The 17473-nt window shown below is 40.1% G+C and overlaps 1 protein-coding gene across 5 annotated transcripts; it reads right to left on the bottom strand.

Moving 5' to 3' along the window:
• Positions 1-212: 212 nt before the first annotated feature.
• On the bottom strand, positions 213-16616 carry ZNF655 (zinc finger protein 655). Of its 5 annotated transcripts, XM_016217714.2 has the most exons (5): positions 15515-16238; positions 14304-14389; positions 13801-13927; positions 7213-7317; positions 213-6271 (listed from the first exon to the last, which is right to left on the bottom strand). In XM_016217714.2, exons 1-5 carry the CDS (start codon positions 15648-15650, stop codon positions 4878-4880), a joined length of 1848 nt encoding a protein of 615 aa, XP_016073200.2. In that variant the 5' UTR covers positions 15651-16238; the 3' UTR covers positions 213-4877. The 5 variants fall into 5 exon arrangements, with proteins under 5 accessions (XP_016073200.2, XP_016073197.2, XP_087671671.1 ...); XM_016217711.2 differs by lacking the exons at positions 13801-13927; positions 14304-14389 and adding an exon at positions 16560-16616 and having other exon boundaries at positions 15515-15674; XM_087815545.1 differs by lacking the exons at positions 13801-13927; positions 14304-14389 and adding an exon at positions 16343-16404 and having other exon boundaries at positions 15515-15674.
• Positions 16617-17473: the final 857 nt, after the last annotated feature.

Genomic DNA, 17473 nt, shown 5'->3' with positions numbered 1-17473 from the left:
ATCCTAACAACAATCCCATGAAGTTGGTACTTTTTACTATCTTACATGCCAGAAGCTGCAGTTAGTAAGCAATGAGAGGCAGCATTTTAACCCTGGTCTGTTCAAATCAGAACCTGGTGTCTAACTGCACCCGGGAAGTACAATGAAGAAAGACTGGATGGAGATTTGTAGTATGAGCGGCCGCAGAAAAAAAAAAGACAAGACACTTGTAATTATGCCCAAGTTGTAAATTTATAAACATGAATGAAATACAAATACAAGAGGTTAACCATTTTCTAAAAGTGAAGAGAATAGGATGCATCAACAAAATAAAAAATTCCAGCATTATTCTCTTATTGATTTGTACAGGGCACCATCTGATTTCTGATTGAAATCACTCTTACAGTCTTGGATTAAATAATGGTTCCTTCATGCACTCATATTTTGAAAATGTGAACTCATATGATACAAATTTTAGAAGAGACCTATGTCAGTTTGCTGACACCAACAGGGAGTGCCCACCAGGAGAAAGTTCCTACCACAGCCCAGGATGCCTGATGTTTTCTCTAGTCATATTTAAGTTCTATAAACCCAGGGCATCCCACCCTGCACAATGCTAGTCCTGGACTGTTAAATGCTTGCTCAATAACTCCCACTTTCGATTTTACCTCTCTTCTATATAAATAGCTGTCTTCTATTTTTACTGGTTTTTATATTAGTATTTATATTAACAAGTTTTTGGCACTTACTATATGACCAGTAGCTTTTACATTACCTCTTTAATTTTCATGCTGTTAACCATGTTGTATAAACAAGAAAACTAAAGAGGCTAAGTAAAATTTCCAAAGTCACACAGCTAGTAAACAGCAAAATCTAAACATACGTGTCTAATTCCAAAGCTAATGCTTTGACAACTAGTCTGTCTTTGCTCAGTGGATGGTTTCATTCGATTAGGTTAACTGAACATCATAGTGTCTGGCAATTGTATTACTGAATGAAGGGATTGATAAAGTTAAAATTCTAGTTGTGGGAATCCCATTATGCTTTGCTGAGATGACACCCCAGGAGTCTCTTTTAAACTTTGTTCTTTAACTTCATCAGTTACCCTCATACTATTTCTTAGGGTGAGGCATTTCTCCATAAAGTTCATATATTACCCTGAAAATGCCATACTCTCATTTGAAGGCCTTCTAACATGCTCTCTAGCATGAAATACTCTCCTTGCTCCTCTTCCAGCATACCCCATCTCTCTCCAGTCTACCTCTATCCAGATACTCTTTTGCTCAAGCCAGAACCTAGGGATCAAACTTGGTTTTCCCAATACCTGCTTTGCTCCACTGCTGTAACATAACCAGAAGTGATAGTAAATCTTGGTAAGAATACATGTCCATCAGCAATTTCTAGTTAGCAAAATTTAACAGCACAGCCCTGGCCAATTAAGCTCAATGGTAAGAGCACCGGCCCAGGGACTGAGGGGTCCAGGGTTCGATTCTGGCTAAGGGCATGTACCTTAGTTGCAGGTTTGATCCCTGGCTCCAGTTGGGTGTATGCAGGAGGTAACCGACTGATGTCTCTCCTCTCTCTCATATCTATGTTTCTCTCTCCCCCCCTTCCACTCTCTCTGAAAAGCAATGGAAAAAATATCCCCAGGTGAGGGTTTAAAAAAAAAAAAATTAACAGCACATTTGGACATTGAAAAATGTAAATGTAAATCTAGTGATGGGAGTGGAGGTGGCTTGGCGGGAGAAAGGAACTTGGGAGCTTTGATTTGTGACCTGTCACTGTCAAAACTGTCCAAGCCTGTTTCAAGGTGGGAGGGAGGTGTGTCTCTGACTAGCTCCCAAAAGAGACTGGGATATTTTCTCCAAGTATCCCAGAGAGCTCTGGGAGCATTCAGGATCAGTTGCAAACTGGTAACAGCAAGTCAATGGGGTGTAACAGGGAATGAAGAGCGAGTGATCAAAGAAAATTTCTCTGGTTGGTGTATAATACCAACTTCATGATGATGGAAAGTTTTGGAGCCAAACACACCTGACTTTGAACTTGCTGTGTAACCCTAACAAGTCCTTTAATTCTCTATACTTTAGTTCTTCTGTAAAATGAAGCTAGTTCCCTTGCAGAGTTGTGAGGATTAAGTCTGAATATACAAGTACACGCATGTACATGTAGGTAGGTGGACAGATAGAAGATAGATAAAACTAGGTGTCCCTCAACTATTAGATTTCTTCTCTTCCTTCTCCAACATCAAGACTAAAAAAACTAAGAACACAAATTCATATTATAGTGAACCAATTAAATATCAGCAAGCTTAAAGTGGCAAGTTACTTGCCCTCAAGGATAACTGGCTTCTCATTTTTTTAATGTTTTTTTCTTTTTTAAAGCATATTCTCCTAGTTCAACTGAAACCTCAATTTACTCATATTTTATGTACTGACAACATCCCAATAGAATAACCCTTTAAATCCTAAACATTCAGACTTTATTCCTCAAGAGTTCTGTGAAAGAGCAAGTATCTGTACACCGGGGAATGATCTACTATTGTTATAAAGCAGGTTTCTGGAGGAACTGAGTTGCAGCCAGAAAGGTGATTCTAAGATTTCCAAATACTTTCAGCTAAGGCTTTCAGATTTTATTTGAAACAGATTCTCAGAGTATCAAACATACCTTTACTCAAGTGGAGGTAAAAAGCACATTCCTAAACCAAATGCATACATGTGATGTTTATATATCCTGCTATTTAGGGATTACTTAGTCCTCTGTTTCATAATCACCAAAGGTGACTATTAGTCTCTATACATAAGAGTATACACATTCATTGACAGAAAAAAAACATGCATTTTCATTTGATTTTACATTTAGATCCCTACCTTGCCCTGATTAGATCCTATGCTTGCTGATGGCTAAGAGGTAAAATAACTGGTATAACTATCCTAGAGGTTAGCCATAAAATGCTTATAAAGCAAGCAATACATTTTTATATATTTGTTGAGGATCCTTCTTGAATATTATAACATCTGAACTATGAAGGCCTCAATTGCTGGAATGACTAGAATTTAAAATAACATTCACAAAATATTATGGAGCTTAAGATGGAAAAATATAACAAAATGCTTTGACATCATCTAAAGAACCATAAACTGTTGCTAAGTGTTATGATGGTGACCCTGAACTCTGGAGTCAACATCTGTGATCACTTTTATCAATCATGTTCTTTTATATGGCCTGTAGACTCTAGTAAAATACCAAAAATGCGACAATGAATGAATACATAATTATACACAATGCCACACTTCAAATACTGTCCTAGATTGATGAGGGGAGATTGGGGGTGGAAATCCAAATAAATAAATAAACAATCGTAATGGTTAAAATTTTTCCAGGAACAGAACTGCCAACTCTCTTGAAATACTCCAATAATATCTTTGTTGGAAGGCTGAGCTCTCTGCCTTATGAAGCTCTCTGATCTTTTAGTATATATTCTTTATGTTTTGCCCTATCAAAAGCAGACCCAAGCATTTTGCCTGGCCTTCAATGGAAGTATATAAAGTATTTCTAAACTTAAACATGCAGAGTAGACGCTGAATGAATGTAGCTACACCACTAGAAGTCTTTTTGGCTCCTTGATGTCCTTATCATCTCTTTTAGTGGGCTGTGGATGCAAATAAGGCAGCAAAGAACTTGGGCATCGCTTGAAAATGTTTAGCTGCCTTTCACAAACTCAGGGGAGACAGAATTCTTCATACTCATGGGTGAACAAGATGTGGAAATCCAATTCTTTTAAAGGAAGATGCTTCACTTTAGGAAAGAAGACACCACAACAGCAACATCAAGTAGTGATGGCATACCTGCTGGTGAAAACCTTAAAACTAGGAAACCATCATTTGAAGGCGCTTAAGAGAATGGAGAAATCAACAGGAATCCAAGTGTTGTGGCTGGAAACAAATAGGAATTAGGGTTCCCAGAAAAGAGCAGGCCTAACAGTCTGTTTTGGAGAAAACTTGGGCTGAGAACAGCAGAGAAAGCTAAGAGCTACTTTCCAGATGCTAAAATGTTTTAACATTGGTGTAATAACAGTATCTTAGGGAAGCTGTGAACAATAAGTACCAATTTCAGGAAAAATAAAAATGTTTATAAGCCATATTAAAATAAAAATAGCTTAAATGAATTCCATAAATAAAGTATACATAGTTACTTACAACACCTATTATATTAAAGAATGCCATGAGAAAACAGCACTGCATTCACCATGTTACTCCTCAGGCTAGATTCTTCTGCAATGAAAAAGATTGGGACTATATATTAACGATTTCATATGCAAATAATCGACAATTTTCTCTCCAATATTTTGATGTTGACTAAAGCCTGAAATGTGGCAGTAAATTTTTTCCATTTGAGTTATATCAGATTCTGGTCTGGTGTAGATATTCTGATGATGAAAAAGACTTGAACTCCTATACTCAATGGCTTCTCTTGGGTATGTATTCTTTGATGCAGAATGAGGACTGAAATATGACTGAATCTTCACACACACATTTATTACATTCACAGGCTTTCTGCATGGAATAAATTTGATGCTGTACAAGGTAGCTTCTTTGACTGAAGGCTTCTTCACATTCCTTACAGTGATGGGATTTTATTCCTGTATGACTTCTCCAATGATGACTAAGGTATGAACATAACATGAAGCATTTACCACATTCAATATATTTGTAGGTTTTCTCATTGGTTTGGGTTTGCAGGCATCAATTAAGAGTTTAACACTAACTAATAGCTTTCCTACATTCATCACATTCAGAGGGTTTCTCTCTGGTGTGGATTCTCCGATGCTGAATAAAGGTTGAGCTGACTGAAGGTTTTTACCACATTCAGTACACACAATTTCTCCCTGGTGTGAACCCTCAGATGTTGAATGAGGCCTGAACCTGACTAAATATCTTCCCATGTTCATTACATTCATAAGGTTTCTCTTTGGTATGAATTCTTTGATGCTGAACAAGTTGTGTTCTCTGAATGAGATTCTTTTCCCATGCATCACAATCAAAGGCTTCTTCTCTGGAGAGGACTTCTCCTTGCAGAACAAGATCTGAGCTACGATTAAAACTTTCCTCATAATCATTATACTCAGAGGATTTCTCTTTCCTGTGAATTTTGTGATGCTGAATAAGGCATGAGGTTTGACTGAAAGCTTTTCCACACTCATTACATTCATGTGGTTTCTCTCCTGTGTGAATTCTTTGATGCTGAATAAGATGGGAATTCAATCTGAAGTCTTTTCCACATTCATTACACGTATAGGGCTTTTCTCTGAGACGAACTGCTTGATGTTTAGTAAAGGTCATCCCACACTCATTGTATTCATATGCTTTCTCTTCACAGTGAACCTTCTGATGTTCAGCAAGATATGAGGTATGATAGAAGTCACTGCCACATACAGTACACTTACAGGGCATGTCTCTATGAATTCTCTGATGTTGAGTAAGGTGTACACTACGACTAAATACTCTTTCACAATTGCTACACTTATAAGATTTTGTTCTAGTGTGAATCCTCTTATGCTTCATTATGCCTGAGCTCTGACTAGAGGACTTATCAGATAATTCACATGACTTATCAGATGCTTCACATTTATAGGGTTTTTCTCTTGTATGTATTCTTTTATGTCGACTTAGACTTGAGCTCTGACTGAAAGATTTTTCACATTCTTTACATTTGTAGGGTTTCTCTCTAGTATGAATTCTTTGATGTCTAGAAAGGGCTGAGCTCTGATGGAAGACTTTCTCACATGCATCACATTTATAGGATTTCTCAGTGGTGGGAATGCTCTCACACTTACTAAGGTGGGAAAGATCCATTAAGCTTTCTTTATATTCACTACTCTGAAAATCCTGTGTTAGATTTACTTGTTCATGTTTCTCAGCAGCTGAATTCTGGTTGAGGCTAATGTCATACTTATCAATGTCATCAATGTTCTGTATTCTAAGATCTCTCTGGTCTGTATCAAGGGTAGATTCCAGAGTGAAACTTTTTTCAGGTTCATTACATTCATTGTTCTTCTCACTGGTGAAAGTTTTCTTGCTGATTGTTATTTGCCTAAACTCTCTCTCCAGGAACAGAAATTTCCTTAGGATTTCCTGAAGCCTTTCTAATCTGTCCTCAGGTTTATACACTTCTCTAGTCTCAGGAACTTGGGTGACATCCTTTTTGAGTCTTCCTACTCTCATTTTGCATGAATGTACTTCTGACATTTTCTGCTTAGGAATCAACAGCTTGTTCTCTTCTCTGGTTTCTCCATCTGATTCAATATATAAATAGAAAATGCAAATGTAATCTGTACCCTATGCTTAGAAAAAGAAAAGTCAGAGAGGAGAAAACTAAATAGTATCTATCAGTATAAAAAAAGCTTATTTACTCTGAAACACAGGCACAAAATCTCATCACCAGATATAAGGGTATGAATAGGAACAGTGAGGTAGAATCTAAATCATTCAGGGTGTGGTAGAAACAGAAGGTACTTTCAGCAGAGTAAGAAGACAAACAATTAAGGTGTTTCAAGTTGAAAATATGGAAATAGTTCAAAAGAATTATAGATAAGCAATTTGAATAGGGACCTAGTACAACTTGTGGACGATAAGGGACAAAATAAATGCAGAGAGTTCATTAAAACTGAAGGGAAGCCCTGGCAGGTGTGGCTCATGCACCAAAAGGCTACAGGTTCCATTCCTGGTCAGGGCACATGCCCGGGTTTCAGTCTTGATCCCCTGGAAGAGGTATGCAGGAGGCAGCTGATCAATGTTTTGCTCTCACATTGATGTTTCTCTCTCCTTCTCCCTTCCTTTTTCTCTAAAAATCAATTTTTTAAAAAACGCCCAGCTGGTGTGGCTCAGTGGCTGAGCATTGGCCCATGAACCAAGAAGTCACTGGTTCGATACTCAGTAAGGGCACATGCTCGAGTTGCAGGCCTGATCCCCAGTAGGGGAGCATGCACGAGGCAGCCCATCAATGTCTCTCTCTCATTGATGTTTCTATCTCTCTATCCCTCTCCCTTCTTCTCTCTTTAAAATCAATAAAAATATATTTTTTAAAAATCAATTAAAAAAAAAAAAAACTAAAGGGAAAAGGAAAGCGTTCTGCATTCTGGAATATAGACAGAGCTCTTCATTCTGATTGCCAAAGCAGCTACAACTTGGCTCAACAACAGGACAAACTCCATCAGATTAATTCTGCCTTACTCACCTGAGCAGTCATCTCTTAAGACTTCTCTATTCTTAGTTTCCAGATCAAAGACCTGTAGATCTTGTTCCAGCTGAGAGATCCCATCAGGCTTGGAAATTGGAAATCCTGCTCATAGAGAAGGAAATGGGATGTGGCAATTTATCCCCAGATACCATACTAGCCACTTTTTCTCTTAACTAATGGTTAATGGAGAAAGTAAATTCTTACAAAACATTAGGAAGGCCTGGAGAGTGAGAGTGGCAAAGATCCTCTATAAGGATCTCCTATTTGTGCTCTATAAAGAGGTGTGCTAAGGAGTGTTAAGGAGCAACTTTATGACTTTTGGGAGCAATACTATTTATTTAAATATTACTCAAATAAGGGAATTTGTGCATGGGATAATTTCACAGAAATTATCATTATCACTCCTTACCTGCTGCCTCTAGATCAATCTTGTGTTAGACCTGGTCTACAGTATTAGACCTGGTAAAAATTGAGGTCATCAAAATATAACCTTGCTGGAATGGAGAAAGGTGAATATTCAAGCACCTGTTGCATGGTGAGATGAACTGTAGCAACAGAATCAGTGAAGACTGAATATTCCTAGGACCAATCTCAAGAAACAATTCATTTCAATTCAAACGAGGAAACAAAGAAAAATATGACACATCCTCACCCATTACGAGTTTACACTCTTATTTACTCAACAAACATTTATGGGGTACCCCCTATATGCAAAGAATGTAGGGGATAAAGGGCTCAAGCAGATAAGGTCCATTCCCTCAAGGACCTTACACTCTTAACTGCAGAGACAGATATAAACAACTAACTATAATATATAGTGAGGAAAGTGCAATACAAGTGCGTCTTCACATAAAATGCTCTTTCTCTGGCTTGCATAATGGACTGCTAGGATCTAATCTCTTTTAAAGTGAAAGTAAGAGGCAATCTACTTCTGAAGGGGCAGAACTATTATAGTATCAAAGGGGCCTTTTTTATACATGTTCAGCCCAGAAAGCTTCTAGCAGCACACATACAAGGTCTTAGCTCAAGCCTCTCATCTCCACAAGCCTTTCTCTTCACTTACTGAATGTCTAGAAAATTTATTATTTGTTCCCCTTATTCTGACATGTCACTATATAATGGAATTTATATTTTTTAATTGGTTTCAGGTATCATCATCCCTACTAATTTATAAATTACTTGAAGGCAGGGACCATGTATCTTGTTTCTTGGGCTTCTTTTGATTCATTTACTTAAGAGCTACTCACTGAGTGCCAATTTTGTGCCCAAGTGTCAACATATAACAAATAACCAATATTTTTAAAACATTGGGCTTGGAAAATATGATCAGCCAACAGTTGCCCTCTTGGGATTCCATGTGAGAGTCTAAGAGCAGAGAGGTCAGAACAGATATAAAAAAGACCTTTATTTACTGTGTTTCTGAATTCCTGCTGGGCATTAATAGAGTCCTTTTGGACACGTGTTTAGTTAAGGCTCTCTGTGTCAAATGAAAAAGTTTGCAAGTTAAAAAACCAAAAATGTTAAAAGTGTGGCATGAAGCAGCAACTATTCTGCCCAGAATTCCGATAACATAATTTTCAACTTTTAATTTTAAGATATTTATTAAGGTGTTTCTAAGTATTTGATAACTGAAATTTTGGTTATTTATATCTACACTTAAGTCATATATGCACAACATAAAAGATCAGCTAGATGTGGAATGAGGGGTTTGATTTTGGACTTGTGTTTAAGGCGACACAGAAAGGTAAAAGAGAAAATGCTTAGCAGGCAGTTAGAAATACAAGACTGAAGTTCAAAAGAGAGCAGAGTTCAAGATATAGTCACCTGTATCATCAAAATATTAAGGTATAGTTTACTAAGCAGGTGGTAGGTACAAAGTACTATACCAAGAGCTATACAAGCTTTAACTCGCTTAATACTCACCATACCTTTATGAGGTAGTCACCATTATTGTGCCCATTTTACAAATAGGAAAACTAAGATTCAAAGAGGTTAATTAACTTGCCCAAGGACATAAGTGGTTAAGCTAGGGCACAAACCATCTTATTTCGGGACCTGGCTTTTAAATAATCTACTAGTTAAAAAAAATGATTGTGAATGAAATCCACCCCTTCCTCCAAAATATGTATAGAAAGAGGAGAGAAGACCAATATATTAATAATGGAATAAAAGGTAAACATAATAAAAAGAACAGAGAAATAGTGATTGGAGAGCCAGGATCCAACAGATTTGGAGTCATAAATGTTTTAATTAAAAGGGATGGAAGAGATCACTAGTGTCAAAGAAATGAAAATCTCTTTATAATAAAATCCAAACCCTAGGCACAGTCAGAGCAATATTCAATTTGAGGAAATTCCACTATAAAGAAATAATTTGAACACTCTCCTAAAATGAATGTTCGAATTAAAAAAATCTGGTCTATAGCTCATATCACTTGTCTTTTTCAAACAAACATTTGAGTAACTACTATGAGCTAGGTACTTACAAACATAATCTAATTTAATCCTTGGCACAAACCAGAAAGGGAGATATTATTTTTCATTTTTATAGATGAAGAAAATGAGTGTCAGTTTAAATATTTGCTCAATGTCACCCAGCCGGGCATGCCTCAGCAGTTGAGTGTCGACCTAGGATCCAGGCGATCAGGGTTCGATTCCCAGTCAGGGCACATGCCCAGGTTGCGGGCTGCAGCCGATCAATGACTCTCTCATCATTGATGTTTCTCTCTCTCTCGCTCCCTCTCCCTTTCTCTCTCTGAAATCAATAAAGATATATTTAAAAAATAAACAAATAAATATTTGCTCAATGTATCACAGCTGATAACTGGAATCCAAGTTTAATTCCACAGTTTATATTCTTTCTACTCTACCACAGTAAGGGTCACAGAAAGCATTACGACAGGTTTATTGCCATTGGTCTAAATGCCTTTTCCTGCCCTGGCTGGGTAGCTCTGTCAATTAGAGCGTGGTCCTGATATGCCAAGGTTGCGAGTTTGATCTCTGGTCAGGGCACATACAAGATGCAACCAATGAATGCATAAATAAGCGGAACAACAAATCAATGTTTCTCTTTTTTTCTCTCTATCCTTCTCTAAAATCAATAAAAATATATAAATAAATAAATGCCTTTTCCTAAGTTTAAGTCAAAATTCTGTGCTTTCAAAATAAGCCTTTGCTTAAAATTTTTTCCTAGCTCAAGCCTCTTATCTAAAATTACTTATTTTTTATTAAAACCTTTTAATTTTTAAAATTTAAACCTTGACTATTTTCTAATTAGATGTATTTTTACTTAATATGGTTTTTAAAAATATACCTCAGTATTCAAAGGTGAAGGGATACAGCAAAAATATTAAAAATAAATATAAATATACCTGTACCAGAGCTGTACTAGATTTAGCCACTTGGAAGCTTCATGCCTTTCTTCCTGGTCCTTAACCAATACACAAAATCTCTCCTTAGCAATCCTGTTCTTGTGTATATACTTATTAGAATGGAATATATTCCTAGACAATTTTACTTCTTCTTGAATGTGTCCTTTCTGCTCCCAAACTATGCAACCTTATGCCTATCTGTTCAATTTATCATAGCCATTTTTAACTGTCATCAGAGTACAGAGCCATGAAAATAAAAAAATACCCTATGTGGTTTGGCCAATTGTTCTAAGGCACAAAATAGTGAAAAAGAGCATGGGTTTGAGAGTCAGATTTGAGTCCTAAGCCTAGCTCTGACCCTGTATGAATCACTTAACTTCTCTGAACCTCAGTTTCCTCAGGTATAAAATAGAGTAATACCAGCTCACAGGGTTACTGTAAGGAATATATATATAGTACCTAAGAACATATTGGTTGCTCAAGAAATAGTAAATAGCTGCGGCAGTAAAAGACATTCTATACAAAATCATTTTTGTCCTCAGGACATTAACTTCAAAAAGTTAGGGTACCCCTAACATTAAGGGTACCCCCTAACATCCTGGTTTACCAACTCACTTATCATCAACTAGAATTTTGATAAACATGTTTCTGATGTTGTCATCTAATCAGGCACCTGCCATTCTGCCCCATTTGCAATGCAATCCAGGCGTCTTTCCCAGTCCTAATCTCCAGTACTTAATCTTAACTTTAAGCACTAAGTCACAGATAACTACCCTTTGGGTATGATCCTCCCTTTGGGTAATTCATATACACTGTCAATAGAATATGCTTCTTTTTAGATTTGGTAATAAAAGTTATAGCTTTTTACCAACTTTTTCACTCTTTTACTCAGCTGTTCATACTCTGTATATTTACTACGATATAGTCAAAGCACTTAACCAAAGGACCAAAGTTCTGATGTCTGTGACAAACACAACACAGAGCTACTGCCATGGGGAAAAAGATATGAACTGGAAAGTAGGGCTGCTAAATCAAGGGCTAAATTATATAAATCCTTATTTTATAACATCAACAGTAAGCTAATTAAGTGTATAACTTTAAAATTCACATGGAGTTTGCTGAACCCACAAATATGAAAGGTCTTTCCAAGGACCATAGAAAATAATTACTAAGGAGATGCTCCTGACTTTGTTATAAAAGCAAATTGAGTAGAAGGATTTCTTGTAGGCATTTGTGCCCAGTGTGTGTAAGTGTGTATGCGTGTCCTGTGTGTGTGTGAAGAAATGAGAGGAAATGGAATGAAATTCAGTTGAATAGCATGCTGTACTATTAGGCTGATTAAGCTGCTAAGAAGTTTTTTTTACTCCAAAAAGTAGACAGGTCAACTGTTGGAAATTATGTAATTATTAGATAAAATTTACAGTATCTTACAATTACACATCACTTTACAGTATACAAAGTTGTTAAATATACATTCAATTTGATGCCCTGAAATAATGAAATTGAACTCTTTTGCCCTCCCACTTCCCCTCCACCAAGGACAGAGGTAAGGAACACTTAATCAAAAAAGGTCATGTAAATGCATCAATCTGTTTAGCAACAAAGAATAAAGGGGACAAAGGCAGGACCTTGGAGGCAGCCACAGGGACTTAAAGAATGAAGACTAGAATGTTAAATATGAGGAAAGCCCAGGGGTCACAGGAGAGTTAGGCATTAGGAGGGGCAGATCCTGTTCACTACAGAAAAGGAGGGGTGCACAGCAAACGTTCCACATTCTAAAATAACATGAAAAGATCATAACTGAAGAGCTGGAGTTGAACTTTGTGGTTTCTCAGAACACAAGCAGATGACCACCAACCATGGCTTCTGAATGAATTCAAAATTCAGGATACAAAATGCATCTGGTTGCAACGGAGGGCTTCTTTGGCCCTTTAGAAATTTAACAAAGGTCTTTTGAGGAGCTGCAATTTTACATAGTGGTGGCATCCTGGGATCATCTATTCCATCAATCAAGTGTAATATCTTATAATCGTGGAAAAGGAGTTTCCGAGCAGGGACGAGCAATATCGATGGGAAGCCGATACCTGGGCCATCTCTTGGAGATTCCTGCTGAAAGAACTGCAAGTGTTTCTCCAGAGAAAGCACTTGCCTGGGTATGACTCAGGGCCGGGCAGGAATTCACACTATGAATCCGGGAGGTGGGAAGACGGAGAAGTATGCCTACAAAGATCAAAGAGCCAGGAATGGAAAACACGCTAAAACCTTCCCAGTGGGCAGGCTGCCTCCCCACAGACAAGAAGACCTCTTTAATCCTGAGTGTAATCAAGGAGACAAAGCAACAACCCTGGATGCCACCAGCATAGGCAAAGCAGAGAGAGAGAGAGAGAGAGAGAGAGAGAGAGAGAGAGAGAGGAAAAACTGTGATTAAATACACACATAAATAAAGAGAACAAAAGCAGAGACAGGCAAAAAAAAAAAGAGGAAAAGGAGCAATGCTCATATCAAGGGGGCTGCGAGCAACTCCCACTGATGCTTCTCCACAGCACTACAGGTTGCCTAATCTCAGCTGCCTATTGTACCACCCAAATGACAAAGGAGAGCTTAGTTTTAAATCTAAAACTTCTGCTGCTTGGAATGAGGTTACTTAGGATTACCATCTGGGTGACTCACTGAAATGTACTCACAGTGAATCATGCCTTTAAATGAAGTCTCTCAAATTCTGCCTGCTTGGAGATGAATTTAGGGATCTTAAGAGGTGAGAGATTACTCAACAAGAAGGATTTAAGCCTATCTTTTAAAAAGGCATCTCTTCTTCCAAAGAAAATGGGAAATTCAGATACAGGGGCACTGAATTAACCAGGGAGGAAAGTGTCTGGTTGTGGGGTTGGGAGGTCCTAGAGTCCCTCTCATTAAAAAAAAAAAAAAAAAGATAGGGAAGGTGAGAACTTAGGCAAAGCACAGCAAGTTTCCCTTTTCTAACAAGGAACAGATACTCCATAAAAGCAGGAACCATTAACTCAGGATAAGGAATAGAATGTACTGTCTTGAAACCCCCAAAGGAAAACCACTCCCAGAGGAGATGACCTTAAAGATAGAGGATTCAGAGGTTCTAAGACCTAGAATCTGAGCCAAACTTTACCTTCTCAGAGACCTCACATCTACTCAGTAAAGAAATCCCAATAGGTCAACTGAATGAATAAAAAGACAGTCCTTACCCAGTGAGACCACGTTCCCATAATTCTCTAACATCACTTCTCTGTAGAGATCCCTCTGAACAGGGTCCAGGCATCCCCATTCCTCTCGAGTAAGGTGCACAGTCACATCCTCGAATGTCACAAACTCCTGAAATAACACAGCCTGGCTGCTCTCAAGAATGAGGCCACTACAGCATCATGGCCAGAATGAAGGAGATGATACAGTCTCCAGTGTGTTGGGGAGGAGAACAGATTAGAATCTAGGGAATAAGTTCCATAACCCTTTAACATCTAACAAGCGCCCATCAAAACACTAGGGATAAAAAAGAAACAGTGTTTGCTGGTGGTGTTGGGAAGATGGGGAGGTGGTTTGTGTGAAGTCCAGGTCTCTGAAGAGGATCAGTGCCGAAACTGGAGTCTGCTACTGAAAAAAATTCTAGGCAAGGTTTATGGATGGGGTGAGGGAAGGGCCACACTCAATCAGCAGCAACAGTCCCTGAGGAAAAAAAGGTTCCTCAGCTCACCTGGTACCTGGCTGTCAGGAGTGCAGCTGCCTGGTCTCCTGGGCTTCCCTCGTGGGGAAGAGCAGGCACCTGAGGAACAGGTGGAGCTAAGGGAGGAGAAAGGAGCCAAGAGTGAGAGCAGCCCTTCCCCAGGGCTCCCTTACAGAAGAGAGTCAGTAGGACCCTTTTTCCCATCAACATTCTAGTAAAACCAATGGACATTTATCAGGTACCGAGTGTCTAATCTGCTTCTTCTAGGCACCTGCATGCCCTACTTACAAATGTTTAGACCCATGATACAGGATTTTAAGCATGATACCTGTTTTGCAGATGGGCAAAGCAAAGCATAAGAACTTGCAGTGACTTGTAAAGGGCCATGGTTACCTAGCAGACTTCTGACCTTTTCCCAAACAGTTCTATAAACATCACTAAGCCTTTCTCTTGTGAATGGGCACTGTCTCTGCAACCAGTGTGTAAGATGCCTAAGAATAAGGAATGACAATCTGTTTCCTCACAATCCTTTCCACACTCCTGCAATACCCCACAGCACTCTACATACTGTGGCACTTAATCAGTGTTGCTGACACACAAGTTATTTCACAGCAGTTGGCCACAACTATTCTAAAGATAAGATTCTTACAAAACAAAAGAAGTATAAGACAGATCTATCTATACAATACATAAAAATGTTATTGTATAGTCAATATGAGACATCTATACATTCACACAGGCATTGTGCTCAACTAAGGAATTAAATGGGTGCTTTCTTGACCAAAATTAAATTAGTCACAAACACTGGAGTTTCAACAGAGTGGCAGGTGGCAAAGCATGAAAGGTCAACAAGGAGGGAAGACACTAAGTGAAGGGAAGAGGCGGAGGGATAGGCCCTAAACCTAAGAGGAAATGAAGCCAGGCAAGGATTGTGAGATGCAGCAAAAATAGCATATCTTAGAAATTATTGTGGATGTGGTAACTTGGATGAAGCAAAGGTTGTATAAACAAAAAACAGCTGGAGCAGAGTGAGTGACTACCACTCTGCCTATTAAGGAAAGATGGACTGTCCTTAACAGAGGGGCCCAGACCAGGACTGAACTAAGTCACATGTGCCCCTCCCTTCCAGGCCTCTCTCTGGGGATCATCTTCTTATTGAAGTCCCTGGCCTCTCTCATACCAGGCCCAGAAGCCCCTCTACACTCCCATTTTCCTGGATGTAAGTGCTCTCTCTGCCTTACCCCCAGTGAGTGCCTGTTCCATGTCTGTGTCCTGCAGGAACTGAGGCTCTGGGGACAGACCTTCAGAGTGGGTCTCCAAAGACTGAAATTGGACCCTTGGTGATCCTGCTGCTTCCTGGATCGATATTTCCTCCATCTCTGTTGTGGACAATGACCATCACTGTGGGGTGAGATTAGGAGAAATTATTGTAGTAAGTTAAAACAGCCTGTAATTTCATATCCACAGGACTTAGCAAAGTACCTTACACACTGTAGATACTCAATAAAAGTAGTTGATAATGATTAAGCACCTAAATTAAACAGAATTTGTGGTATTTAAAAAATATATATCAAGAAAGGACAATTTAATATAGTAAAGATTTCTGTGGAAAGTTTAAAACATTTGAGATTTACAAATTTCTTTTAAGGCTCAAGTCTGTACCCAAAGAACTATGCTAGTTATGATTACTCATTATTTTTTTAAGAGCAGGCCGCTTAGGAATTACTTGGCAAACACTGTGACAGCCCACTTTCAATTACTAAATGGTCCTGACTAATAACGAAATCCCACTTTTGTCATCAGACCCTTCTCTAACTCAGACTAGGCAGCCAGGCCTCGTCCCACAATCCTGACAGTAACTCAGGGAAGAGCTGCGATTCAAACAGGTTTGACTAGTGTCCTTCAAACCCAAGGACGCGACACGGGTTCTGTCTCCCTTCCGCAACCCTCAGGGCCCTCGCGTCGGGTCTTCTGGAGGCCTCTCCCGGCGCTGCCCTCCTCCCACTTCCCTGTTAGGCGAAAACACGGTTCCAAAAGGGCGAGGCAAGCCACCGACACCCAGCTCACACCAAGGCACGGTCGCCGGGTCCTGACAACCGGGTCCTCAGTCCGCCGGGCAAACCCGGACTGAGGAGAAACAGGCCCTCGCACCACCAGCCCCGCGCGTTCCCTGGAACAGAAACCGCCGTCGGCCGGACCCGCCGCCTGCGCCTCCCCCTCCTCCCCGGGAGGCAAAAACAAGGGGCCGTCCCCACCGCGACACCAGAACGGCTTCCGGGGGCTCACCAGAGCGCAGCGGCGGGCCAGGCTGCCGTCCCGTAGCAGACACCTCTGCTCGCGAGGCCACCCCTGCCTTTTGGGGGTCGCTCTACGCCGTTTGGAGGGCGGTGCTTCTCGGTGGCACTTCCGGGGGCGGAGTCCGGCGGCGGGGTGCGGAGGGCAGGCCCCGGATGACGGCCCTGGGTGTAGGCCGGGATGAGGTGTGGGAACCGCGGAGGCTGGTCGGCGTGCCTTTTCCTCTCCTTCCCCGCCAACCCCGCGGGCCGCCTTTGTAGCCAGTACACCAGTAATGACTGTGACGGGCCCGGACTTGGGAAAGCGCCCCGGCGGGCCCTTCCCTGCTTCAGCCAACCCTCGAGACTCCCTGGAGGTGAGGAGGAATGACACACCTAAGGGTCGGACTTCCCTGAGGCAGCCGGTGGGGAGCTACCACAAGGGTACAGAATACACTGATTAAAGAGAGGATTGAAGGTCCTTTGGGTTTAGGAGATACACAGAAAATCGAGGATCGGAACCTACTAAGGTTCTTGGGGGAAGGAAGGGGCATTGAGCAAACTGGAGTGGAAGAGAGAAACCGAGAATGGGAGAGCCACGTCCCTGGGGGACGGACTGGACTGCGGAAACAAGGCTAGGTAAAGCGCGGGGCACTGAGGCCGGCGGCCCGAGTGCTGGAGCGGAAGCCCCTAGGGCATTATGATCTCTTGGATCCTGAGAGAATGTGGGGTCTTGTGAAACTAGATCTGCTGGGGACTGGCCATTCTCTTAATCAAAAAGGTGATTTAGAACGGATTTAGATATCACTCCTTTGTTTAAGCTCACAAATCAAATGTTATCCTTTAATGCTATTTGACATCAAATTAAATATAAGAAAAACCAAAAGTGTGGCAGTCTATATGTTTTTGTAAACTACGTCAGCTTCA

Source organism: Miniopterus natalensis, chromosome 3 (genome assembly GCF_054644295.1).
Source record: "Miniopterus natalensis isolate mMinNat1 chromosome 3, mMinNat1.hap1, whole genome shotgun sequence".
Lineage (NCBI taxonomy): Eukaryota > Metazoa > Chordata > Mammalia > Chiroptera > Miniopteridae > Miniopterus > Miniopterus natalensis.
Note: the sequence above shows the minus strand (reverse complement) of the source record. Positions and strands in the feature narration are given on the sequence as shown.